The sequence below is a fragment of the Solea senegalensis genome, linkage group LG16 (assembly GCF_019176455.1).
Source record: "Solea senegalensis isolate Sse05_10M linkage group LG16, IFAPA_SoseM_1, whole genome shotgun sequence".
NCBI classification, from domain to species: Eukaryota; Metazoa; Chordata; class Actinopteri; order Pleuronectiformes; family Soleidae; genus Solea; species Solea senegalensis.
Genome location: NC_058036.1, coordinates 13,942,726 through 13,969,992, shown reverse-complemented (window position 1 = coordinate 13,969,992; position 27,267 = coordinate 13,942,726). Strand labels below are relative to the sequence as shown.

The 27,267-nt window shown below is 43.3% G+C and overlaps 3 protein-coding genes across 4 annotated transcripts; all 3 read left to right on the top strand.

The window, feature by feature from the left end:
• The first annotated feature begins 52 nt into the window (after positions 1–52).
• On the top strand, positions 53–4,265 carry fut9a (fucosyltransferase 9a). The gene is made up of 3 exons (XM_044047885.1): positions 53–353; positions 2,570–2,783; positions 2,967–4,265. The coding sequence occupies exon 3, from the start codon at positions 2,975–2,977 to the stop codon at positions 4,055–4,057; it is 1,083 nt and encodes a 360-aa protein (XP_043903820.1). The 5' UTR covers positions 53–353; positions 2,570–2,783; positions 2,967–2,974; the 3' UTR covers positions 4,058–4,265.
• On the top strand, positions 292–12,639 carry LOC122783200 (four and a half LIM domains protein 2-like). 2 transcript variants are annotated; one of them, XM_044047888.1, is made up of 6 exons: positions 292–353; positions 10,484–10,664; positions 10,802–10,976; positions 11,617–11,786; positions 11,940–12,126; positions 12,278–12,639. In XM_044047888.1, the coding sequence occupies exons 2-6, from the start codon at positions 10,503–10,505 to the stop codon at positions 12,427–12,429; spliced, it is 846 nt and encodes a 281-aa protein (XP_043903823.1). In that variant the 5' UTR covers positions 292–353; positions 10,484–10,502; the 3' UTR covers positions 12,430–12,639. The 2 variants fall into 2 exon arrangements, with proteins under 2 accessions (XP_043903823.1, XP_043903822.1); XM_044047887.1 differs by lacking the exon at positions 292–353 and adding an exon at positions 9,960–10,293.
• Positions 12,640–13,214: 575 nt separating this feature from the next.
• Positions 13,215–18,338, top strand: LOC122782572 (transforming growth factor-beta receptor-associated protein 1-like). Its single transcript, XM_044046966.1, has 11 exons — positions 13,215–14,090; positions 14,253–14,447; positions 14,574–14,728; positions 15,257–15,339; positions 15,438–15,785; positions 15,891–15,948; positions 16,027–16,170; positions 16,353–16,487; positions 16,573–16,717; positions 16,800–17,212; positions 17,322–18,338. The coding sequence occupies exons 1-11, from the start codon at positions 13,403–13,405 to the stop codon at positions 17,466–17,468; spliced, it is 2,511 nt and encodes an 836-aa protein (XP_043902901.1). The 5' UTR covers positions 13,215–13,402; the 3' UTR covers positions 17,469–18,338.
• Positions 18,339–27,267: the final 8,929 nt, after the last annotated feature.

The window sequence follows — 27,267 nt, the reverse complement described above, 5'->3', positions numbered from 1 at the left end:
ACAGAGCCATGCATCTAGTGTGCAGGCTCGTGCACAAACAAACAACAATATAGATATTATATATATGTGTGTATGGTGTCTTTTAGCAGCCATCATTGTGTGCGTCGGTGAGCAGCAGCAGCAGCAGCAGCAGCAGCGAGGAAGATTCAGCGCACATCGCAACCATAGGTATCCTCGGCATCGAGACGATGGACGTGGGCTCATCCGGCTCTTTTCCTGCACGCGCGGTGCGATCTTTTTCCGCCCAGTCTCATCCGCATCTTCCCAATGTTGCAAGGTGTCTTTGAAGCGGCTGAAGGACCTCTGGAGGAAATGAGAAGAAAGGTCTATTTCGACTCACGCCTGTCAAGATGGTGAGTCAAATGCATTTTTTTGTTTGTTTCTTTCCTCCCTCTCTCCCCCTCTCTCTCTTTCGCACCCATGACTGAGCGTCAGTACCTGATTTTGGCGACAAAATCCTGGTCAGCTAATTAGAAACCCCCTCACACACACACACACAAACACACAGAAATATGCCTGTGTTTGTTTTTCCTCTATCATGTCTCCATCTTTAATGCACGCGAACAGTGTATGCATGAGGGGACGGTCACAATATGGACGGTCACCTTCTATGAATGTGTGAATTTGGGTTCTTAGGTTGGATCAATTCTCCTCTCCATTGTTGGGCCACACACATACACACACACGTTAAGTATTCCAGTGAAAATCCAGTATCCTCGTCAACTTCAATGCAGCTTCACTCCCACAAACACAACCATTTCAGTCACAGAGAGACAGAGAGACACCGAGAGAGAGAGAGAGAGAGAGGCTCCACTACAGCATCACGTTTTAAAATGACCTTCAGTTGCTTGGTGGATGGAAATGAATTCTCACCTGGGATGCAGTGTCCCTTTTACCCCTGGCAGGATGCACGTGAATCAAAATGAAAACCCTCAGTAATAATAATTATAATAATAATTACCCTTTAGTGTACGTGTTACCTGCTTACTGACACCACATCAAGCATTCCATGCTTTCAAAATGCTTCTTTTTGTGTGTGTGTGTGTGTGTGTGTGTGTGAGTGCCAGTCATTTCAAGTGCTCCGCTGCAGACTCACCACGAGAGAGAGGCTCCCTCCTGTGCCCCAAATACATCACAATACATTTGCTAAAAACCTCAGCTGTGTTGTTTATTTATTTCTTTAAATGTGAATTAATGCTCGGTCCGTGCACGTGTACTACTCTGCTCTCGTTCCTTTTGTGTCGGCGCACGGACAAGACAGCAGGGAGGGAGAACGACGACCGTGTCATCTTTATCACCCTCCCATGTTGAACACTGACCTCAGCACCGTCACCATGGAGACTACTATAACTTTACCACACGCTGTATGTGTGGTAGGCCTGATTTTAAGGCCCTGCTGGTACGGTGCATGGTATAAACGCCGTGGTTTACGTCCCTGCGGTCGCCGTGTAGCCCGTGTGATCATGCTTCATCGGTGTAAACAAAGAAATTGTCTCCCGTCTCTCTACACCTGTCATCTACCACGTTCTGTGCCCTTGTGGTGAGTCATACGTTGGGAAAACAAGTGGAGCGTTCAAAACACAAATTGCAGACACCAGAACCAAAAAAAAGAGAGAGAACTTTCCAGTAGCAGCACACTGAGTTGAATTCTCTCCCTCTCTCGTATATTGATACTGAAATAGTATCCTTCCCCCAAGAGGAGTGGAGAGTTCCCTTTCAAGGAGAGAACACTTTAAAAACATCGATTATGATGTGTGACACGTGTACTGTATGACTCTTTTCCTTTTATTAGTATATTCTATTTCTATGCATGTGAACAACAGGTGGAGGCTAATCATAGACACCGTGTGTGAATGCCAGTGTCACAATGAAAGTCTGGCGTGTTACTTTACCACGTTACATCCCTCCTGACACCGACGTATTGACAGTAGCCCAGTGCACGAGCATGCATCCGCTGCATCCTTCCTCTGTAAAGCAGGAGAGCTTATCACGGCCGCTTACAGAAAGAGCATGGTTCCTCTTTTGTAAGAGGATTTGCCTACATGTACAAATGTATGGAAAGTGTAAGCCTTTAAAGGAGCCACGGTCCATGCTGTGGCCTTCGGGTGTAAATCTGCATACCAAAGTCTCAGAGGATGGTGTGGATGGTGCTGATATCATACATGAGGCTAATATCACCCCTCTCCCCATATGTCATTTCAGATGAGTATTGGAGCTGGTGTCATGGAATAAGTGGACTAACCTCTGAATGTTTATGTCTGAACTCACGTCGTAATGCAACATGAATGCATGTTGAAGCCAGGGGGCCTTTCTCTTCCCTGCTCATCCTTAAGATGGCAGCATTCTCCTGGTATATGGCAAAAAAACTAATAACAGCTGGAAGCTTACACCCATGCTTAACTGGCAACTTAAAAACAACAACCATGATTAACTGGTAATTCTGCAACAATCGCTGTGTTTTTGTTTCATTTCCCATCATGTCTGAAAGAGTTGACAGCGTGTAAACCTTGGTGTCTGCTCCCTTTTTCCTCACTGACCCTGACTGACTCTCTCCCGGTTCCCCTTAAAGGAGGCATCGTTGACGTCAAACGCGTCCCACTAGAACGCCATTCTCCATGAGAGCAAGGGGCCTGTAACCTGTAAGCCTGCAATTCCGCTTTCTATGAGCGCTGATTCTCAACGAAGAATTGATCCCACCGCCGGCGACCCAATGTAGGAACCGCCCCCCGCCTTTTATTCTCACCACTCTCGCTTGGATTTCAGCGTTCAGTTAAATCCACCAGGTCTGTATTAACAAATACAAGGTCTTTGCTCACATGCAGATGTTGACGAGACTTAAATTAGGTATAAACGGCATTCAGAGTCACTGATTCAGTATAGCAAGGCCTTTACTTGATTAATATTTAGTCTGACTGTTGTGATGGTGACTTTTATGGCTTTTCTACCTTTGTTTCCCCCCTTTTCAGAACAGAGTATGCCATCTGCACCTTTTCACAGAATCCTACGACCCCTTCTGCTCGGCACATTCATACTGGGATGCTTTGTCACTCTGTTTTTGATGTATTTTAAACCGTCCACCAGCTGGCTATCGGGTCCCGTCGAGTCAACCGTGTCCACAGACCGAGTTAGTAACCTCTTCTCCACCAAGAGCGACAAGAACGTGACCACAGTGCTAATCTGGCTCTGGCCCTTCGGACAGACCTATGACCTGAGTGTGTGCAGCTCTCTGTTCAACATCGACGGCTGTTTGGTCACAGCGGACAGGAACCTCTTCAATAAGTCCGATGGGGTCATCATCCATCATCGCGACATCTGCACCGACTTGTCCAACCTGCCGCCGCTCCAGCGACCATCCTTCCAGAAGTGGGTATGGATGAATCTGGAGTCGCCGTCGCACTCGTCCCAGCTGCCTGGGATCGAGAACCTGTTCAATCTGACTCTCAATTATCGTCAGGATGCTGACATTGAAGTGCCTTACGGGTCCATCATAGCGGCAGAAGGTGAGGAGGACTTTGTCCCACCCAGCAAAAACAAGTTGATCTGCTGGATTGTGAGCAACTGGAACCAGGACCACGTGCGGGTGAAGTACTACAACGAGCTGTATAAACACATTGAGGTTCATGCGTATGGACAAGCCTTCGGGGAGTACATCTCTGACCAAGACTACTTCCCCACTATTGCCAGCTGTAAGTTCTACCTGGCTTTTGAGAACTCCATCCATAAGGACTACATCACTGAGAAGCTGTACAACCCGCTCTCCGTGGGCACGGTGCCCGTGGTCCTCGGGCCGTCCAGGCAGAACTACGAGAACTTTATCCAGGGAGACGCCTTCATTCACGTGGACGACTTCATGTCACCCAAGGAGCTGGCCGACTACCTGCTGCTCTTGGACAAGAATGAGGAGATGTACCTCAGGTACTTTGAGTGGCGACGGCACTTTAAAGTAAAGAAGGCCTATTTCTGGGCAGAGCACACATGCCTGGCCTGTGATTACCTGCGTAGGCACAAGGAATATAAGGCATTCAATAACCTTGACAAGTGGTACTGGGGTGGATAGAGCTTTTAAGGGCTATGCAGTGCTTTGTTGTTTTGTTGAAGGCAGTGATTTAAGATTCTTTTTCCTTCATTTGACAAGAAGGTTATTGTTCATTGTTCTGTCAGAAGCCCCCAAATTCTGTTGTTCTTTAGGCTCAGTGGCCCAGTGACATGACCATGCTGTTATTTTGTTCATTTGCAAGCCAATTCTTTTTTTTGCCTTATTTTGTATTATTTTTTTTTTATTACAATTATAGAGAAAAAAAACAAAACAAATGCACTAACATGCCACCGTTTGCTGCTTTTTCTTTGCGTTCCTGTTGTTTTATTGTTAGTTTGTTAGTGTGAAGGCAGTCATGTGCGAATGTCGCTGTAAAAAAGAAAAAGGAAAAAAGATTATATTCAGAGTGCGAGGTTGCCGGTTAGTCTATAAATATCACTTTCTGTTGAAATGGCACACAGCAGATCTTGCTCTGGAGTTGGCTGCGAGGGGACGACGAACATAAAACGTGAAAATATTGATGTAATATTTATTCAAGTGAGGCATTGTGTCACCAAACGAACAATTCCATCTGTGCTAGTGAAGCGGTCACCTATGCGGTGTTTACTGAACTCAAAATGTGAAAGTCGTTGAATCGTGTCATGTACATATTGTGTAGTTGTAAAAAAAAAAAATGATGTAGCTGTGATTTCTTCTTTTTTTTTTTTCCTTTTTTTCCATATTTTGTTCATATGTTGCACTGCTAATCCAAATGGTAATGCCTGTACAGTAAGACACGCTGTCATCACTTCGCGTGGTCGTCGGTGGCATATGGTGATCATTAGCCCCAGCCGTGTTTGACAGCAGATGTGGCTCTGCCGTGTGAGCGGGAGGTTACTATTTTAAACGTGGATTGTTCGTGTGTCACATGGTTGGATCCCATGTGGACGGTGGTGATGGTACAATGCAGGGCCGTGGCGCTGCAGCGCGAAACTCCCACACAACTCATTATGTGACATCTTGATTTGATCCAAGTCTTTTTGAACTAAACACAGGAAAAGCATAAATCCAAACATCCAACTGAAGCTGCTTTTTCTGTGTACTCACAATTTCACCTTTACCATCGACGCTGTTTTGGTTTGGTTTTTGTCAGCAGTTGATACCAGGTAGTTGCGGCAGGTGTGAATTAGGCCGGATTGTCCTCGGTGAGCTCTGCCCATGTTTGAGATGTTGACCATTACTGCAGGACGATTTCTGTCTCTGAATCCAGTGATGTTTGGGCAGCTGGCAGTTGCATGTGGATGCTGTTTTTCTGGATTTCTGTCTTTCTTTTACCACTGTTTACAGCACGACGCCTCTCATGATGACACTACAAACAGCTCTTCATCTGTAGATATCACACTCGCGCAGAACAGCTTCTCCACTAAACAATGCGTCTTAACAGCGACTCTGCAGCTACTGACAAAAAAAAAAAAGTACTGTGTGAAACCGTGTCCACATTTTATGCAAGCTAGGCCACTGGCTTCTTGGTCAAAACACCACAAAATGTGTCAGGTTATCATTTTGATATTTTCGTCACCATCTAAAGGGACCATTGATGTAAATACTGATGAAGTCAATTATTTTTCTTATGGGATATTGTTCTAAATGCCATAGAGAGACGTGTATAAACCTTGCTGTAAACTGAATCAACGTCTGGATCAAACCAGCCCACTAACACAGATCCTTTCCCGTATGTAAACGACACCGTCGGGGCTCCTGTAGTGTCTGCATTTATGGGGAAAGAAGAAGCGGTGTCTTGTATATATTTTTAATGTTGAAATCTTCGTAACATGGAAGTGTTGTCGGGCAGTGAATGTGATTTCGCCGTACCTTTGTCTGTCCTGCTGGTGCTCCAGTCGACTCAGTCAGAATCAGAGACACTAGAATCCATCGAGGGAGGCAATTTTACACTGAAGAAGTTATTTTAATTTGGCATGACCCAAATTTAAAAAGCTCACGCACAGCAAAGGTGCAGCACTTTTATTTGTGTGGAGTTGCCTCACTGTGCTGGATGGAGCTATTGTGAAACCAGAAGCTGCTACTCGTGGGTTTCATACTGTACAGTCTACTCTTGGAAACAAAGGTTTCTTGTACGACGTGGTTGGTGAATTTGGAACCAATATGATGGGGAGGTTTTTTTCTGCGCAATCTCTATTCTTTTCGTCCTCGCTTCCTTTCTCTGTGTTTTTTTTTTTAAAACATGAAGAGCCGTGGCTTTCTCAGACGCCGTGTCTGAATCTGTGCGTGTGTAGCGGCGCTGGAGAGGGTGAATCGGGATACTGTCTGACCCGACAACTTCAAAAAAAACAAAAAACGTAATACTGTGTGGAATGACATGAAGGTTTCTCCATCAATGCTAATTTTCTGCCAGTTCACTGACCAGTCATCAGTGAGTCAATCAGTGCAAGTTTTTTTTTGTTCTATTTCATTTTGCCAAATCAATGTAATTTCGCCAAATGTGTAACTGTAGATGTCTGGTAGTGTCAAAGAAAATAAAAATCTGGAGAAATGAGCAAAACACGAGTGAGGCCCGCGGTGCTTCTTTGTAAAGACACAGCTGGTCAAGTATTTGATGTTCACAGTTTAAAAAAAAAAGACGACAGACTGGAACTGTTTTTTGTAAATTGAAATGTGTTTGTGCTAAGCTAAGGCCTTCGCTACATCATTATGGTCCATATTACTTGTGCAACGCTACAAAAGTGACAAAAAGTGTCACTTTAAACTGACCTTTTTTCATTTTACGTTAACGTCTGACAACGTTCGCCACTCTTGGCGTCTTTTCCGCCGATGCCGCCTAATATAGCGTTCTTGCATCTGTATCAAATGTGATTTCCACAGCTGATACCCACGCTCTTCCTCCGTGCCATGTAATGCAGGCAGAGGTATATAAATAGCAGCCCAAAAGCCTTGATAAGTGATTGACGAGGGCCAAGAGATGGTGTTGTGGTGGATACGCCGTGATCCTCTAACTGTTGTTAGTTACCCCATATCCTTGCTGGCTCTCTGATATTTGCAGAAATCTCATCCTGTGCGCGGTGAACACGACACATGTTTGTCAACTGCCTCCACTCAGCGCTGCAGGTCACACTGTGTGATAAATGTGTGTGTGTTGCCTCCGTCAGTGGCATCAATAATGCATTGGTGTCAGTCGGGGATTAATGTAAAAGTTCAGGTGGCGTCGGCGAGGTTTGTCTCTCCGGTTTGCAGGAGTCAAGGCAGAGAGGAGCGTTATTCCCTCTCCTGCTCACAACCAGAAGAATTAGCACCATAGCATTTTCATGACAACCACAGCTTCACCGCTAAAGAGAAATGTGCCGTGGAGACGAGTGTGAAACCAAATGGCGGACTTTCTTTATTGCTTTCAAATTGCTGGATGCGTGAGCTTGCTATCAAGGTTGTCATAGCAACTTAGGGGACAATCATATGTCAGTGTCATCGCCACAGCTCGTCTCTGCTGCCTCCGACGAGCCACGATATTAGGTTTGACAGAACATGTTCTTGTAAAACAGAACATCGCAGCAACAGTAGTTTCAATTCCAAATTGTGATTCTGGTTTTACAATTTGTAAATGAATACTATTGAGAGAGCCTGGTGTTGGTTGCTTTTAATCGTCTGATAACTTGTGCTGCAGTGTTGGTGTAATGGAAAGTGGCTGTGAGGATTAAGGTGGTATTCCTGGATAGTGTTCTTAAGACAAGGTTTACTAACGATTGTCATATATCCTGTCACACGTAGGTCAGCCTTATGGCTTTTGCGCCTTTGAACGCAGCCATCATTACCTGACCGATCCAACACTGGAGGTCTCATGTTTTATATGTTTTCATACGACTATGACTTGTTGTGGTTGGTTAATCTGCAGCTTCAGTTTCACCCTTTAATCCAGATACCACACAATCTCTGGGCTGGAAGGAGGATTTTAAAGAGATGTGAATTCCTTGGAGTCGACTTTACTTTCTCTCCTCTTTAGCGGCGGAGATCAGATGTCTGGCTCAGTAACAGGTCTTGTCACCCATGCATACCATGACTCACTTTGGTGAGAACTGGAATACAGGGGCAGACTTAGTGGGGGCATTACCCGGGGCCCTCACAGGGCCTCCCTGAAGGGGTGTAAGGTTTTGCAAGATTGTAGACCCAATAGATTGTATCTCCTCATCCCCAGGAAGCCCCTATGTGGCTATCCTGTTCAGTTGAAAGCACCACGTTGAAAGCAGGATCTGCACATCAGCAGAAGACAGCCGAAGCCTTCTCAAAGAAACCAGGTCTGTGTGAGACCTCTCATTAACTACAAGAGCGGCCTCTCCTCTCAACCTAATGGATCCCACTTATGTTGTCATCGCCATGCCAACGGTTGTCAACTCCGGTGCGGCGAGGCCTTTGTGCTGCAGAGAAACGCAACTGTGTCGCGTTGATCTGTCTCAGTCTGCAACAAGTCAACACCTCAAAGGAGCCACCAAAGTAAATGCTTCTCTTCTTCTCAGAGATCATTTCATGAAGAGCGAGAAAACAGCCACTGACACCTGATTGTAAAGCCTGAATACGTTAAGATAAGAGGACATCTGAGTCCAGGTCAAATAAAGGCCTATTTATTGGGGCTGGACAGGCCGCGTACGAAGTCTGTTGGCAGCTGCTCACTAGTTGACTTCAGAGGATTAAGCAGGCAAAAAGGAATATGCAAGATCAGCAGGATTTTTTTGCTCTGCAGCGTTGGCGCACAGCGCGGTGTAGGGGTTCGTAATCCACGAGACAAAGATCAGCACCTGTTATCTATCAGATCAGAGCAGTTATATATCGAATAAAACAAAAAAAGTAATACAAACACGCATGCATGACTACAGATTAAGCCCGACAGCATAAACGCAATGAGTAAACCACCCGGTTTATTTAAGGTCTGAATGACCACCAAAAGGTAGCAAGAATAAAATACAATGGCAAGGTAATGTTTATTTAATCCCTAGGCTCCGCCCATTTAGAAGTAGAAAGAACTTGGGTTCAAATCGTAAATCCGTCCCACACAAGTGTTACTGATATGATGAACTGTGTGCTGAAAGGCTTACATAACATGCATCTTGTAGGTCAAAAATAACACGGCCTTTGCCGATTCCTCAGAGGTTTGTAAATACCATGTTCCAAAAATAATCTGTTGATCCGAAGATGGACCACAGTGTATTTGTTATCAGATTATAGTTCTGGATTTTTTTTTGTGAGTGTAGAGAGATGACAGAGGTCACCCAGTCAGAGTTGCAGAATTCCTCTCAGCCCCATCCCTGTCACTGACCTTCCTGTGTGTGTATACAAGAGATTAAGCTTGTGGGCTGGGCTGGTGGTCTTCCCAGGCTATTTATATGACGATGTCCACTCACTGATCCTTCTAGAAAACTGATATGAACACATGTTACAATAATCAAGTGTAATCAGCCCACTGACAGTCAAAGATAAGGTAGAAAAATAAGTATTTGTATCAGATTATAAACAAATTCCCTTGTTGTGTGGCTGATTGAACTCAAACATTAAACATGTATGTGATGAATCGGCTCCTCATTCTACAGGATTTTAGGAAAAATAGCATTTTATTGAAGTTAACACCATAGTCGCTATTAATCTGTCATTTGTGCTCCTCCTCTTTCATTTCATCGTGGATGGATCGAACGTCCACAGGCCTGCAGTTTCCCTGTTTACCGGGAAGCTGCCAAAGCACTCACAATAGCCACTGAGAGGCGCTGGCAATGTGGTTCAGTACCTGGCAAACCAAAAAGAAAAAAAAGCTGCTGGCGCCAAACTCTTATAAGCCATCTGCAACTGCCTCGCGTGTTCGACAGCCTCGGACGAATGCCACAAGCATGTCCAGACACGTCAGAGCGTCCAAATGGCCAACTACTTCCACTGTAGCAATGATATGATCACAGATATGTCTGTAAAAATGTGATGATTATATGATTATATTTCATGTTTGTGAACGTTTGCCCGTCGTTTGCATTTCTCACTGCTTCAGGATGGTTGAAATCCCTTCGAAGGCCTAGCGATATGTGGCCCATTGGTTCCCTTAAAAGGTGCAGATATGATGCAGTGGAGCGTGTCCATTCTCCCCGGAGATTATCACTAATAAGAGAGGCAGTATTTATAGAAGATGGCCCACAGTGGATACCCCTAATCCTGCCTCAGTGCTTTCATCCCTGCCCTACCCCTCTGCCTCTGCAGACCCCCAGCTTTAGCCTCATCCTCAACCCACATCCATCGAGGTAGAGACTCACTGCTTTTGCTTAGATTCTATCTGAAAGAAGTGCAGACCATTTCTTGTGGCTTCTTCACTCGGGCGTTGAAAGGGGGAGTTTTGCCTGGACTGTAGCGGGGTGTCTTCCATCTGTCCCTTTTTTTTTGTTTTTCCTTCACTCTCCATTTTCCACCCTCTGCTCTCTCTCTGACCTGCAGCTAAGAACAGCAAACAACAATGTCCACCAGCGACCGTTTCGACTGCCATTACTGCAAAGACTCCCTGCTGGGGAAGAAGTACATCATGAAAGAAGACACACAGTACTGCACTAAGTGCTATGAGAATTTGTTCGCCAATTGCTGTCAGGAATGCTCTGTACCAATTGGCTGTAACTGCAAGGTAAGAACAGTGTTGCCTTAGAGGTTTGATTTCGACAATAAGGAAATATGTAATTTTGGACCAACTGCTGTAATTCCCACATAATTCTAATTCGAAAAAAGAGACATTTTACCTTAGTAATGTGTCCAACTCTATAGGACCTGTCCTATAAGGATCACCACTGGCACGAGCAGTGCTTCAAGTGTGCCAAGTGCAGCCGCTCTTTGGTGGAAAAGGCTTTTGCCGCAAAGGACGATTTGCTGCTCTGCACCGAGTGCCACGCTCACGATTATTCCTCCAAATGTACCACCTGCAAGAAAACCATCATGCCAGGTATACCGTCATACACCGTGTGACCTGTGTGCACTTACTGAGCCATTTCAATTCATTCATAGCCCTGGGAATGTCGGTGAGCAAAATGATCTCGTACAAATCGGAACATTAAGCTTCCAAAATTGAAATCGAGCTGCAGTTCTGTTTTTGATGGGGTTCAAGGACGGACATGTTCTCTTTCTTACAACACATATAAAGCTGCTAAGACGTGTAATGTGTAAATGAATCCACTAAAAACAAACTGTGCCTTTGAGACACAAAACAACAATAACAGAGGGCAAAACCGTACGAAAATGTTTTCTTTCTTTCTTTTTAGTTAATTGTCTGGAAAAACCCGAATGATGATTTAAATGAATCAGTTAACAATCCCTGCAGATACGTAACGGTTTAGTTACCATGGAGCTGTAAAGACTTCTCATCCATAATAGTTATGGCACATGTGCTGTGCAGAAATGGCTAAATAGTAAAAAAACAAACAAAACAAAAAACACTAGACAGCAGTGCAGTTTCATCCACGCCCCAAATTCTCACCAAGATGATCAAGATCGCATTGTCCCCTGCCTAAAGATAAAGCGGCACTATTTTAGGTCGCGGTGGAGGAACCATATGCTGACTAAGCTGCTCTCATCCCATGTGCCAGGTTCCCGCAAAATGGAATACAAGGGGAACAGCTGGCATGAGACCTGCTTCCTGTGCCACCGCTGCCAACAGCCAATAGGAACCAAGTCCTTCATCCCCAAAGACAGCGGCTACTTCTGCGTGCCCTGCTTTGAGAAGCAGTTTGCCTACCAGTGCTGCGCTTGTAAGAAGGTAGGATTACAGCTTAAGTGTTTTCCCAGGGCCCTTAACTCAGGTAACCCTTAGCCACGCTGTGACTGTATGGGATAGGGATGCTTTTTGAAAACCGTGTCACTTTTTTGTGACTTTTATGGATTTGCTTGTCTGTCCTGGGTCACGTTGTAGGCCATCACAACGGGTGGAGTGACCTACCAAGACAAGCCCTGGCACCGCGAGTGCTTCCTCTGCATCGGCTGTAGAAAGCAGCTCTCGGGTCAGCGCTTCACCTCCAGGGAAAACTACCCCTACTGCCTCGAATGTTTCAGCAACCTGTACGCAAAGAAGTGCGTGGGCTGCACCAAGCCCATCACTAGTGAGTATTCATTTACTCAGACCCTGTACATATTTAATGCCCTTTTTTTTTTCTCCCTTTCATTTATGCAGGAACTGTCTGATAAACAAGGTGTCGTTACCCTGAACATTGTGTAAAAAAAAAAGCACTGAACCGTGTTTGCTGTCTGCAGGTCTGGCGGGGGCCAAGTACATCTCGTTTGAGGAGCGCCAGTGGCACAGCGAGTGTTTCACGTGCATGCACTGCGCCATGTCACTGGTGGGACGCGGCTTCCTCACCCAGCGCGACAACATCTTGTGCACCGACTGCGGCAGGGAGAAGTGAGAAGACGCGTCCTGTCCTCTCACACATACAGTGCACCCAACAAAAACCTGTGATGTTTTCACATGCATTTCACAACATGTATCTTTGAAGTCAGGACTATACAAACAAGAAATATGCATGATTTACGCTTCTTTCATGTGAAATACTTAATATTCTAAAGATTGCTCCAATAAACACCTGTATATGTGCATCAGGCTGAGATGGATGTCATGTTAGGGTCTGCTGTTTTGTCTTATTTGTTCCAATGATGCCATCCAGAGGAGTGTGCGTGCATCTGTTTATATGAAATTCCTCGGAGGAGACAGACAACACAGAGTTCAAAATAACAAACTGTGGTGGTAGGTTTAAATTCCACATCTTTTACGGCCATATTGTCCGATGTCAGCAACCCTTTCAGACAATCGTTGCTGTAAAACAAACCTCTGCTCTGTTTTGGTTGCCTTTTGACCTCATCACACCCAACTCACGCACACTGTAGACAAACTGAGCGCGACTATATATGGTTTTATCAGCAGATCACTTGCTCTTCTACTTGTCCATTATCCACTGACCAAAAGCCGCCACTTTGTCCGTGTACGAGCCAAGAATACATGTGGCCGTAAATTCTGTCGCCTCAAAATATCCGTCTTCTTCACCGCTCCTAAGGTTTTTCATTCTTGTAAAAGCTGCTTTTCTTGGTGGGGCAACTGGATGAGTTGTGTAAGTGTCCTCACATGGCAGGATGAGCAACATAAAATGCTGACACAGACTTCCAGTCAGGATATAGTCACATGGGGAGGTGAAAGTACTTGCACTTAATGTTGTGGAGGATCAAGAGAAGAAGGGGGGACAAGAGCGAGGTAGGGATATCTTTTTTTATTTCACGAATGTTTTTGATTTAGGCAGATTTCAGGAGAAGAACTCTGTTTTCTTCTTGGAGAGCTTTTATTCACACGTTTGCACGGCCAAATTACAAGAGCAATAAACTTCTGCAATGGCTTTTAAAGCTTTCATAAAAACACATGTCTACACGAAACAAGAAGCCTCCAAAGCAAAGGACAGATCCAGCATCCAGTGCCTCGAGTGCTATGATCGAAATGTGTACATCGGGACCAAAAATGCAACAGTCCAGCACCTCATCCTGTCGAGCGGCACAAATGGAGACATGAGTCCTGAGCAGATCACAACCAGAGATGGCAGAACAAAAAAACTAGGATCAAACAATCCTATAGTGCAACTGAGAGCTGTCCCACTTTTCAATCATTTGCTGGTTTTGTGGGATCGAAGCATTATTGCCCTCAACATGTTCTCCTTAGACCCTGTTCCTACTCTGAAGAAAATCCAGCATGTGTCTTTGTTCGAGGTGAGCGAGTCGTCGTTCACAGATCGAGGAGGATGTGTGGGGATGGTGACTTCCTCCAGCCGCAGGAAAGTGATCCATATACACACGGTGGGAGTGGACAGGTGGGAGGTTGTCAAGGAAGTCCCACTACTTCAGGATCCTTGGGCCCTGGCAGTAGATGGCACCATTGTGTGTTTAGCTACCTGTGACAGGTATCTCCTCTGTGATGTCGAGACTGGGAGAGGCGAGGAGCTTTTTCCTCACGATCACAGCAGACAGCGCATCATTGTAACCTCAGCGGGCCGAGGGGAATTCCTCCTCAATGGGCCTGAATCACTGGGTAAGCGCTGCCAAAATATTTACGGTACATTTTGTTCTTCATGCAGCCAAGTATAACCATCTCCATGCGTCACAGAGTGCTTCATATAAGCTCCCCATATATTCATCAAGCCAGAGGATATTTGTTTTGCCAAGATATAATTTCGTCACTATCATCCCTCAGGCATGTTTGTGATGAAGACAGGGACTTGCCAGTGTCCTCCCCTGCAGTGGTCTCCGGACGTACTCGCAGCCAAAGTGTGTTTCCCTTACATCCTCACCGTGCAGCCCCATGCGCTATTGATCTACAGCATGTTGGATCAGCAGTGCAAACAGACTGTGAGTGTCCATGGAGCGAAGGGTCTGCTCTCCACGCCAGGTAAAACCGGACAGTATCATGAACCTGTTGAAACTGTGGCCTTCTTTTAAAAAAGACGGCGACCCATGTCTGTCCAAACACTCATTCTTAAATGCCCCTACAACAAAACACATTATCTCTCCTCAGGTGGTGTGGTTGTGTTCACAGAGAGAGATATTTTCAGCCTGCGCCTGGTGCCGTTGGAGGAGCAGATCCAGGCACTCGTAGGACAAGAGAAGGTCGAGGAGGCATTGCTGCTGCTGAATGGAGTTCAAAGCCATCGGCCACTTGACTCATACAAGGTGAAAAGTATAACATGAATATCTCCCTGCTCTGAAATCTGTATCTAACAAATATCTCAAAAAACACAACACAACATCCATTTTCTACCATTTTATCCACCACATGAGGGTGGAAACCACAGTCCATGGTTTTGGACTGTGGGAGGAAACCGGAGACACCGGAGGAAGCCTACGCACACACAGGGAGAACATGCAAACTCCATGCAAAAAGGCCACGCAAACATCGTGCAAATGTGAAAACGCCACGCTGTTTAGCATATTAGCATGCTAACATGCTATTAAGAAGGTCTGAGAGTGCTTCACACCCTTTAATTGCAATCCAGCTTTCTCTACATTTAATGCTGTTTGTCAGTTTGTTGTATAATTTAAACTCAATTTTATAATGAGGTCAGGTTTTTATTGTCCTTAAGTGTAAAATGCTTTGCCTCAGAGATTGAAGGGTAGTCACACAGTGTGCCTTTCAGCTCACATAATATTGGTGCATTAAATAGTATGTGTGGTTCTGAGAGAATGTTTCTTTACTGACAGGATCTGCAGAAGACCATCACATGTCTCGCTGGATTTGTTCACTTTTACCAGGAGGGATTTTCAGAGGCCAAAGATTTATTCATGTAAGGGTAAATTCCCCAAACACGACACTCCAGAATCAAAGTGTGTTTAAAAACTATTTATGCGAAACACATTTCCATACTTGAACCCACTTGAACAGAAAAGGTGAGCTGGACCCCAGAGAAATCCTCCTCCTCTACCCTGACATAGGGACATGTCTCGGTGAAGACTTTCACTCCCAGCTTGATCAAGAGAACAGAGGCAGAGATCTCCAGCTGCTCTGGCAAAAGGACAGAAACACATTTCATCACTACCTGACCTTCTTGGGAGATTTCCTCAGAGCTGTCAGGGGGACGGAGCAGGACTTGAAGTGCTCAACAGAGGTGGACTGCGCCCTCCTGAGGCTGTATGCAGAACTGGGAGACACAGAGAATCTGCAACAGCTTGTGATATTTCCCAATGAATGCAGGCTGGAATACTGTGTTCCTGTTTTGGAGCAATATAAAAGGTGAAAAATAAATTCCCTATACACACTCTAGTATAAATTTAACAAAAATCTTCAATAATTTGGTTTGAATGGAGTGTTTGGTCTTTAATCTTGTTTTATTTTCAGATTTTTTGCATTAGGTTCCCTCTATCAAAGCCATGGGAAGCAAACTGATGCACTTGAGGTAATATCCTCCACTCATAAAGTTGTATATTGTCTCGATGTAGTTGTGTGATTTAGCACATTGTGTTGTTTTGTTCAGACGTGGGTGAAGATTGCAGATGGCTCCCACAAAGACTCCTCTTGCTCGGATGTGTACGGTCACATCGTGTGGACCCTCAGTCAGCTGGACGACAAAGAGACTGTGTGGAAATTTGCAGACTGGACTCTGCAGAGAAACCAAGAGGTGCCTTTTCGGGTTTCATGCTCTCAGTACGACTGCAGAGGGCAGAGTTGCACAATACAATTATGCAGCGTGGGCTAAAGCCACCCACTCAATCATATTAAGTCTGCCTTGATTATGGGGCAATTATTCGTCATTATATATCATCAATAACAGTTTTTTTTTATTATTATTATTTGAAAAAGATAGGAGTGCAGCTTTTCACCAAACGTCCCCGAGAGGATCGATTGGAAACACAAGACGTCCTTGTTCTTTTGGAAAAGCACCTGCTGGCGTTGGTTTTGTATCTTGAGTTCCTGATACATGATTTGACCAGTGAGGTGGGTAGAGCAGCAGCTACCTAATGGAATTCCCTGACATTTTTATTAAATGCAGTGAGACAAGATTGATTCAATCTGCCCTCAGGAGGAAAGCCATCACAACCGTCTGGCCTTGGCATATGTTACTCAGATGCTGCAAGAGGAAGAGGAAGCAGATTTGAGGCCGACCAGGGGGAAGTTGCAACATCTGTTGTGGGAATCTAAATTCTATGATGTCTCCACTCTATATGGTGTGTGTATGCCTTGTCAGAACATAAATCATTGTCGAATCACCCAGAAGTTGCTGTTACAGTCATTTTCCCCTCATTTCAGAGAGAGTCAAGTTGACAGCCCTGCACAGAGAGAAAGCCATTCTCCTTGGTAGGAGAGGGGAACACTCCCAGGCTCTGCAGGTGCTTGTACACCAGGAGCGAGACCTCCAGGCTGCAGAAGCCTACTGCTTTAGGGCTGTGCAGGACCAGGACCCTCAGGAGCTACTGCTCACCTTACTCCAAATCTACCTGGGCTCCGAGGATCTGATCAGCACTGTAGTAGACCTGCTCAACAACAACCCTCAGGCCTTTGCTGCGGAGAAGGTCATCCAGCTCCTGCCAGACTCCTGGTCTGTTCAGCTGGTCTCTCAATACTTATTCAGATCTATCAGGGCGACCGTTCACCAGCGACGGATGGTGAAGCTGCAAAAGGCGCTGGCCCAGGTGCAGCTCATGCAGCACAAGGTGATCTGGGTGAGTTTATGAATGTATTCCACATTTCTTTTTCACTTCAGCAAACATTATGTGTAGTCTTGTTTGTGATTGTCCTCACCCTGTTACCCTTTTGTCCTCTTCTCTGCAGATGCAGGCCTCGAAAACCAAGTTCAGACTGGACAAGGATGAGAAGTGTAAGGTCTGTCAGAGAGTCCTCACAGAGCCGGAGTTTGCTTGTAGCACTCATGGTGAGCTGATGCACACGAGCTGCGCTGGGTTAATTTCAGCACCATAAAGACACCGATGGACCAGTCGGTTGCATTTGCACACATGTGAAGAGAGTATGTCTCCACATTGTTGAGGTGTTCTTTTTTAGCCGGAAGAGTGTCTGTTCCTACCTGATCATTTATCAAGATAAGTCATCCTGGCCAGGATTCACTTTATGGACCTTCAACCAGACATGTTCCCCAATTAGAAAAAGGAAAATACATTGAGTAAATAACTGGTTTCAGAAATGTGAAAGCGCATGCTTTGCACTTTTTCAGGGCGGCAATGTCTGAGCCTTTTCTTAGAGACACTGTGGACAGCAATAACTATAAAGTGAATTGTGGAGGACACTCAGGACTCAGGGATATATATTCACTGATCAGACAGTGGTGTTTTACATAAAAACCACCTGTGGTCACCCTGGTGACCGGAGGGAATTTGACCATCCTCCAACGCTGTATATATGCATCTCCACCATCATGGTTTCCACTGACTGTGTATATTTGTCTTCATAGAGCTGGAAATAGAAAGTCAACAAACTGCACGTGAGAGACTGCTTTTTTAGATTCAGCCCGTGCTTTTATATACATTTATAACCAAGAACGTGTTTAAAGGTGAAAGGTAAACAAATAGAGGAAGTGCAGAGTTTGGGGGGGGGAGTTTCTGCAATGAAATAATTTAACATAAGTAATCACATGACCAGTCTGTGCCTTGTATAGAATATGAAATCGGAATATCTTTTTCTTTTTTTTCTTTTTTTTTTTTTAACGAACATCATCCCTGTATCATTATGGAACATCAAAACATGTAGTCTAAATAATCACACACAAATCCATGTGTCCAAATTACAATATCCTGTAAATAAACATAAACACATATCATCAGTCGGATGACAGCAGACTTTAGATTTGTCTATTTCTGTCCGAATTTAATCACTGAGGCTAACCCCAAAGCCTAAGGGGTTGGAACAGTGACTTGGCTGCTCTGCCTATAAGTTTTTGGCCTTTGGAAAGTGACTAATTGCAATGTAGATGAATAGAGAATGATGATCATGTTGAAAGGTATTATCTATTTGTGATGCTCTTGCCAAGATTATCTCCAAATGAGGTCCATGTAAGAGTTCCTCATTGTTGTCACTGAGCGTTGTGTTTTCATAGAGTTGAGGCCTTTTGAGAGCACAGCTAGCAATATGAGATTCATTCAACTCCATATGTCTCACTTTTTTTGTATGCATTTAATTTGAGTCATGAATAAACAATCGGATGCCAAACAAAATCATTTATGGGTTTGCAGGAGAAACTGCCAAATAAGCTCTTCCATATTGGCTCCCTGTTATTTTTCACAATGTGCATCTCATTCAGCTCATTGCAAACAGACGGAAATGTATCTGTGTAGAAAAGGCATCAAGTCTTGTTTCCATGTTTTGAGGCTGCGAAAGGAGCTTCTTACAGTTTATATGGACTGAGGGCTGCTGCTGCTCTGTGACTACACATCACTGGGTGGACCTGTGGGCCCAGTTCACTCCTTTCCTCTCTCGGACATTAATGTTGTTTTGAACACTTGAGGCCATGCTGCGGCTGAAAAACGTTCTCATCTTTGATGTTGACCAACGGCGTTAAGTGACCAAAAGGTAAAAATACGCAGACACAAGTACAAATATACCAAAAACGTACAAGAACAAAAAAAACACTTTGTGTATTTACAAAGATTTGTTTTTAACTTCTCTTATCTGATTCAACTTGTAATCAACAGTCCTTGTTCAGTGTAATGTGGATCACTCCAGGCTGCCCTGGGGTACATGCTGCATGGCCAGATGGTCATTTTATACATGAGGGGAATGAATTGGATGCAGAAATCAACAGTTGGAGGAAAGTATGGTGGGTAACCAGACATTGGTCTCCTATTATAAATATCCATGTCACCACAGAGTCAGTGCTAGGAGGGAAAATAGGAACAGTTTCTTCCTGTGCTTTTCTAAATTTAAGGAAAAAATGTCTGCTGTCTGGACTGTAGGACGTAATTGTTTACATGTTAACATAGTTTTCATGGAGGCGTGAAGGACGTAGTTATGAAATGCACAGAGCTATTTTACCCATACAGAGTTTCATATAAAGTAGCCACTGTGTTTCTGGTCACTCATAGTTCATACAATGTGCTCAAAGCTGTAGAGCATAACTTTTAAATATAAACAAATCTTTGTCAAATGAGTTATCAGCGCCACGCGACTCTCACTCTCCTAGCAGTGTTTTTGTGTCTGTGATGACATTTTATGTCACGAAGAAGCAGGTGAGGCAGAAGAAGCACACCTCCAGTGAGGCACCTTCATACATCAACACTGTGGCTGAAAACACCAAGAATTATCTCCAAATAATTCAGAAAATAAACATAGAGATTCAATAGGACTTATCACGATCACAACTTTAGTTTCTCACAAACGTAATGGACCAATTCACTTCTGCTTCTTGCTCATATTTGGTACCACTTTAGGACATAAACACTGACCTTGTCAGGACCAGTGATCCTCATGGGAACCAAAACCTGGTCACAACTTTTTATTTTAGCTTTTTAACTTTTCAAATTACCCAGGTTCAAGACCCGGTCTGACCCCTGGGCCTTTCTGCATGGAGTTCACATGTTCTCCCCGTGTGTGCCTGGGTTTTCTCCAGGTTCTCCGGTTTCCTCCCACTGTCCAAAAACATGCATTATGGGGATTAGGTACATTGGACACTCTAAATTGACCGTGGTGTGAGAATGAGAGTAAATGGTTGTTTGTCTCTATATGTGTCCCTGTGATGTACTGGTGATCTGTCCAGGGTATGACCCTTCTTATTGCCCTATGCCAGCTGACATTGGCTCAGTGCCCCCGCGACCCTCATGTAGGGGTGGGTTACTTGAGACTACCAGCAACAAGTTACAGAATATGCAAGTTGAAGTCACAAATAAGTCTTTAAACCATCAACTTTGTGTTTGAATTTGGGTTGTTTGATCGACATATCTTTCGGCCAATCGTGTCCCAGAGAAAACACATGGCTACTTAATATGCATAAGGACCGTTACTGATACTGCTACTTCATTAGCTGCGTGAGTTTTCACAGTTTAATGAAGATGGACAAGGAAAAACGCACTGCAGAAGAACTAAATCGTGGCTGTTACAGCGCAGATACGTGGCTGTACTTTTTAAAGACAGATACTTCGGGTCATGCCGATGCTGATCTCCCTTATGCTATGCTACGGAAATGCTACGGAAGAAGAGGCCGCAACGTGAAGCTACAAACTTTCTCCAGAGCTTATGAACCTCTTATGTTCTTATGGGGTGAGTTTGCATTAAGTCACACACAGGGATTAAAAAAATGTAATTTCATGCCAGACGCTATCTTTTAATAATCCACTGTGCGTTTCAGAACGCCATGTGGCTAACGTTGTTATTAGCTAGCTCAGTTTAGCTAGTCATTTTAAAATGCAAATGTTTCGCACATCAAAACCTATTATAAACTATAATGGGAGCATGTGAGCATCTCCTATTAATATGAATAACAAACCAACCTGAGGTGCATCAATAATGTGTGAATGACACAGCTTTGGATATAAAGTGACTGTGATGCTAATTATTTAGCAACTAGCAACTTAAATCTATTTTATTTTATTTGATATAAGAAATACGTATCTATATTTGATAAGTATATTACCTTTTTTGTTTTTCATTTTTATTAAAGGTATTATTTTATGTATATATGTGTATACATATATATGTATATATATATATATATATATATATATATATATATATATATATATATATATATATATGTATGTATGTATGTATATGTATATAGGTTCCACACTGGAGTTTAATGTTTTCTGCTCCATTCCACACTTTATTATTTCCTAATTTTATGAGCATTGCATATAATAGTGATTTTATTATAATATAATAGTGTGTAATATAATTGTGTTTATGCATTGTCGGAGTCCATGTAAGAGAGAGTGTCGGTGTGAAGGGCAGCGATGCAGCCAGACGCCTCCATCAAACATTCATGTGACTGTCCGGATAAATAAAACATCCAGGAATGATCAGCTGCTCAGGTTAGCGGTGAGCGTGCGCGTGGCCACGCCTCCAATGATGTCAGTATTTTCACGAGAGGGATTTTGCTTTTTTTTGCCCCTCGTCTGTCTCAGATAGTTGAGCTGCCCGCCAGCGAGAAGCAGCCGTCAGATCTCTGCGGGAGAAACGAACCTGCGCTGTGATTCTTTACGATAACGCGCATTCATTATGCATGCGCTCGGCTTTGAATGTGGCTTAAAGTAAGTGATACGGCAACTGCCTGGTGAAGATAGCTAACGCTAACGAGACGAGAGCTTAAAGGCAGAGACAGAGGTCAAAGCAAACTCAGTTCTTTACAGTTCACATGTTTTGAGACACTTTAAACACATGGACTCACGATACATTACAGTGCAGTACAAACAGTACATTACATGAATTAAAATCCATCTTCTTGGGACAATGATAAAAGTGAAGAAAAGACAAAGAAGTGTTGTTTTTTTTTTCCTTTTTTAACTTAATAACATGGGTTATTGGGCATTAGAGGAAAAGAGGAGGAGAATGAGGTCAGTGTTTTATTCTCCCCTCAGATGTGTGAGCCACATTGATCGCTCTGCTCTCGTTCTCACATGAATATTGAGCATTAGTCACGGTTTGTGAACAAAGAGGCCAAATATTCTGGAATTATGCTCCAGGAGAAACATTATTTTTGTCATTTAAAAGACAGCAAATTTTAATTATTGAGTGAAAACCCATCTTGTTTATTTATAAATAAATAATTACACAATTCATACATAAAAAAAAACTGAAAAAAGGATTAGTCTTTGTCCCTGAAATATTGTTTCATTTTTGTCGAATAAAAATACCAATATACCAAAATAACAATGATTATAATAACGATAATAATAACAACAATAATAATAATATGATAACATAACAATAATACGAATAATAATATTAATAATATTATTAATAATAATAATAATGGTGATATTATTATTATAATAATAATAATAATAATAATGGTGATATTATTATAATAATAATAATAATAATAATAATGGTGATATAATAATAATGATCATGATGATAATAATCATAATAATAATAATAATAATGGTGATATAATAATAATCATGATAATAATAATGATAATAATAATAATAATAATGGTGATATAATAATAATGATCATGATGATAATAATCATAATAATGATAATAATGGTGATATAATAATAATCATGATAATAATAATGATAATAATAATAATAATAATAATAATAATAATAACAATAAGCATTTGTAGCTTTCACTGTTGAAAAAAACAAGTGATTTTATTTGTCAAAAATAAGATTTTATAGTAGAATTGGATTTTCATGAACAATAATCATCAGTGTCAGTTCATACTGATGATATTTGAAGAATTGTACTTTTTTATGAGATATTAGATTCTTTTTAAACTAGAGTTTTAGTTTTATCTTAATTTTAATTTTATCTTAATGTATCCTGTTTCATTTTGCCTTTATTATCTACTTTATTAAGGAAAATGAGGGTGGATTCATAAAACCTTTATGAAACTGTCCTTTTAACTCACATTTACAGACTTTTTTTGTACTGAAAACGATTTTTATGCCAAAATCAGAGCTACTTTTGTACTTTTCTCAGGTGAAAGCGACACAATTTGGATAAAAACTGCAGGGACTCGGTCTCAGAGAAGCTCGTCGTGTTCCCTCTCACACATCTTCTCATTTTCATGCTGCAGATTAGACTTGTTGGCTGCTTCTCTGAAAGAAGGACACTGTGTCCCTGAGAGCAGCAGGATTTACACTGAATCCTCCTATTTGCACTCAAACCAGCGACACACACTCACACACACACTCCTGCTGCTTAGATTAACACTAGATCCTGCACTGAACGAGCTGCTGTCGTTTTCCAGGGAATGATGGTGAAATTGAAGGCGACCTATTCACCAGAAGTCAGAATATTGACATCAACGCTGTGAGCTCTGTTAAATCCACAGTATGCAAAGATAAAACAAAAGAAACAAACAAAATCTGACATCTAAAAATGACTTTGATCATAATCCCGATAATCCTTCAGACGGACACTTTAACGCAGAGAATTGACCTTCAAATGAGGCGAAAATTGTGGATTATATTTTTGCAAAACGGAAACTTTAATGGCTTTAATCCTATAATGTTTTTCAACAAGAAAACAGAGAGCTACCCAGGTCTGACCCCGAGGGCAGAGAGACGAAGGGAAGGTGAGACAGTCACAGGGGACGAGGACAGACAGAGCCAGAGGAGGACGATGTTCAGGCTTTTTCTTGGGGAAGAGTGTGAGAATCGGGGATTAAAAGGGGGCAAGAAGGTGAGCAAAGGGAGAGAAATGACAGCAGGAGGGGAAGAGGGTGAGAAGTGAAGGAGGACGTGAGAGGAGGGGACTCGGGGGAGGAGAGCTCTTCTCCTTTTTCCTCCCAAGAAAATGATGTTCACACAATAAAATAACTGTTTCTCAATCGTGTTTTTGCTGAACTTAAACGAGGAGGAAGGTCCTTTTCTATTCTTTGTGTCCCCGTGGACAAAGACAGGACGAGAAAGAAGAAGAACTTGACTGAGCAGGTCTGGAACAGAGACTGTGAGCCAGACCTTCTCGTCCACCGTCAGTGTGTGACCTCGTCACTGTTCTAGAGGTCGAGCGCGACTTTACATCAGTGATAGAACCTGAAGAATCAAAGTAACAATGTCCAACTGTAGATCAAAGAGGAAAAACATTCGTTCATCTCCAACATTTAGCAGACAGCACCATCGTGACCACGTTCACTGGTATTTTCAGTTCAGTGACTGAAGGACTGAACCATTCTGTCAACTAAATGTATTTAAATATGTCATTACAGTCAAGCGTGCCTGTCATGTTCCATTGTCAATGTCATTTTATTGTGAAATCCGCTCTTATTTTGAAGTCCTTTCCGTCCCTTGTCTGCGTGCACTTTACTTCCCCCCTCTGTGATTAGCCTGTTTCACCTGAGTCTGCTTCGTCACAGCTGTTTGTCGCCTCCCTGATTCCTCAGTGTATTTAACCACTCCCACTTCCTTTGTCTGCGTTGTTTTTGTGAGTGGACGTTATTGCACGTGCTTCTGTGATGACGTCGATCCCGCGTCTGCGCTTTAGTCACATATTTGAGGATCTTCATGCCTGTCACCTGTTTTTGTGCTTTAAATAAACTCTTCACTTACCACCGTCCTGCACTTTTGTCCATATCATGTAAGTTTTTGTGGAATAAAACATCAAAACAAACCTTGCAGAATGTGCTGGAGAATATGAGAGTAGAGGAAGGGAGGAACTCCTCTTTTCTCCGCACTGACCCGACCTTAGCATTTGCAGATGATGATTGGTTTAAGTGGGATTTGCATACGTCCTGTAATTACCGCCATTACAAGGATGGATGACATAAGAAGATGAAGCAGTTGACGCGCGGGTCAACGGTGGAGCAGAGAGGCCTCACATTTATGAGCTCATGACACTTCCACCTCATGATGATACACTTCTCTGCTCACTGTTTAGCTTTGCTCTCAGAACACGAGGCACCCAGATGAGATGAAGGGTCAATGAATGAATGAATGAGGCTGTGGACATTCATCTGTCGTGTCTCTGCTTCACTGATGAAGCAGTGAACTGTCAGCAGAGTCTTTCTCTCTCTATCTTATCTTCTAACTCTTCTCTTCCCTCTGTCTCTCCCTCCTGTCTCTTTCTCTCATCTTCATCTCTTCTCCTCTGTCTCCCTCTCCTCCTGTCTTTCTCTCTCTCTCTCATCTTTTATCTCTCTTCTCCTCCTGTCTCTCTCTCTATCTCATCTTCTATCTCTTTTTCCTCTGTCTCTCCTCCTGTCTTTCTCTCTCTATCTTCTATCTCTTCTTACTCTGTCTCTCCTCGTGTCTTTCTCTCTCTATCTTCTATCTCTTCTTCCTCTGTCTCTCCTCCTGTCTCTCTCCATCACTCGGCATGTTTTCTTTTGTCTCTGATGGACAAACCTGGACCAGATCACCGAACAGTGTCTCCTGTTACGGATCAAATATGCACTGAAATGGTTAATATTAATATACCGTACATCGTCATGCATAATGTACACACACACAGAGCTGTCTGTCTGTCTGTCTGTCTGTCTTTGGGCGTCCATGTAAACAGAGAGGATGTGCAGTGGTGTAAATTATGAACAGTGAGGGGAAATCATCGTTCATGGAGGTGATGCATGCGTCGCTGTGACAGCAACGACGAGCTGTTGAGATAAACCTGAGGCTTGGTTTGAAAAAGCCTGACTTTGAAGCTGCGGAGAGTGAACGTGTCTGTGCTGCAGTAGAAACAGAATCCAGTGATTATTAATCAGCGCAGCACGTTTGAATCACTCGCACCGAGCCACGAACAACACTCTCCTCCACGACTTTGATCTTTCTTCACTGTCGTCACTCAGCGACGTCACGTTTGAGAGGAACTGATGAAAACCAGATGAAAGGTCTGTCTCACTCTCATCCATTCATCCGATCCTGGTGACGCTTGGTGAGAGGCTGAGTACACACCTGACAGGTCAACAGTAAGGTTCCCATAGGTCCTTGAAATCTTTGAATGTTTGGGAATTAGAAAAAAAGAATTCAGGGTCCTTGAAAGTTTTTTGAAAATTGCCCTAAATAGACATGGGTCATTGAAAGTGCTTGAATGTTGTGCAGTGAAGAAGTGACGTTGATATTTAGGTCAGTGTCTCCCTTGTTTGTGACGACGCCACCTACTGTTTGACGTCATTACTCGCCATGTTGTGGACACTGTCCACTGTCTCTCTCTCTCTCCGCCGCTGACGTGAGATTCCGTGCAGAACAATGAGCGAGTAAAGTTAAGAAAGAGAGAGAGAAAATGGCGACGTGATGTCTGGGAAATCTCACCAAAGACAAAAGACAAAGACGGACTTTGAGGACAATCCCTTGTCCAGATGCAGAGCTGCTGAACATCAATAAAAGAGGACGCCATCATGGACCGAGTCGTTCTTACAAGTTGTCCTCCATCTTAAGCTGAGTCAGCACGTTCTGTCCTTGAATTTGAAGGAATTGGTCCTTGAAAAGTCCTTGAATTTGATATGAACCAATGTGTGAGATACCCTGCAACAGCCAATCGCAGGACTAACTGATGGCGTGTGTCCATCATGGTTTGGAATGGTACAGCCTTGGTTAGGCTTGAGTTTAGGGAACACGACACAACTGCTGGGAGACACATTCTAATGGTTGCTATAATGAATGGAGGGTAAACCGGTGTGAATTACCAGCCTTGGTCTGACAGAGGTGATCAATAACTCCGTATCAGGCCGTTTTGTGAGGCTCTGCTCGGCTTACCAAAGAGACGGTGTCCTCTCGCAGCATCTGAAGCAGGGAGCGTTAGCGGCCTCGACATCATTCACACGGAATTCTCCTCCTCATCAGCAACCTTCACGGAGAAAAACTCTTATCTCACTTATGAGGGAACAAAAGTGAAAGAAGTAAGACGCTGTGATGAATGAGAGTGTTGTTAACTGAAGGAGCGCTGACAGAAGACAGACTCACTGTCGCGGCAGCTCATGCAGTTACTGCTAAGAGCTCCTGTCGTTTAGCTAACTTCCTGTTGTTAGCATTCCCCTCCCACAACATTCTCTCCAACACTCGTTTTGTCTAAGGCTGAGAACGTGAGGCCGACTGCATTGTTTTGAATAGACACAGTTTTTTGAATCACTTGTCCAGATGCAATAAAAGTGGACCGCGTCCGAGTCCC

Excerpts from the sequence above, each read along its gene's own strand:
- fut9a (XM_044047885.1), top strand. The coding sequence starts at position 2,975 with ATGCCATCTGCACCTTTTCACAGAATCCTACGACCCCTTCTGCTCGGC.
- LOC122783200 (XM_044047888.1), top strand. The coding sequence starts at position 10,503 with ATGTCCACCAGCGACCGTTTCGACTGCCATTACTGCAAAGACTCCCTG. Across the intron at positions 11,787-11,939 it reads AGTGCTGCGCTTGTAAGAAG|GCCATCACAACGGGTGGAGT; the intron begins GTAGGATTACAG and ends GTCACGTTGTAG. Across the intron at positions 12,127-12,277 it reads CTGCACCAAGCCCATCACTA|GTCTGGCGGGGGCCAAGTAC; the intron begins GTGAGTATTCAT and ends TGCTGTCTGCAG.
- LOC122782572 (XM_044046966.1), top strand. The coding sequence starts at position 13,403 with ATGGCTTTTAAAGCTTTCATAAAAACACATGTCTACACGAAACAAGAA. Across the intron at positions 15,949-16,026 it reads AGCAAACTGATGCACTTGAG|ACGTGGGTGAAGATTGCAGA; the intron begins GTAATATCCTCC and ends TGTTTTGTTCAG. Across the intron at positions 16,488-16,572 it reads TACATGATTTGACCAGTGAG|GAGGAAAGCCATCACAACCG; the intron begins GTGGGTAGAGCA and ends ATCTGCCCTCAG.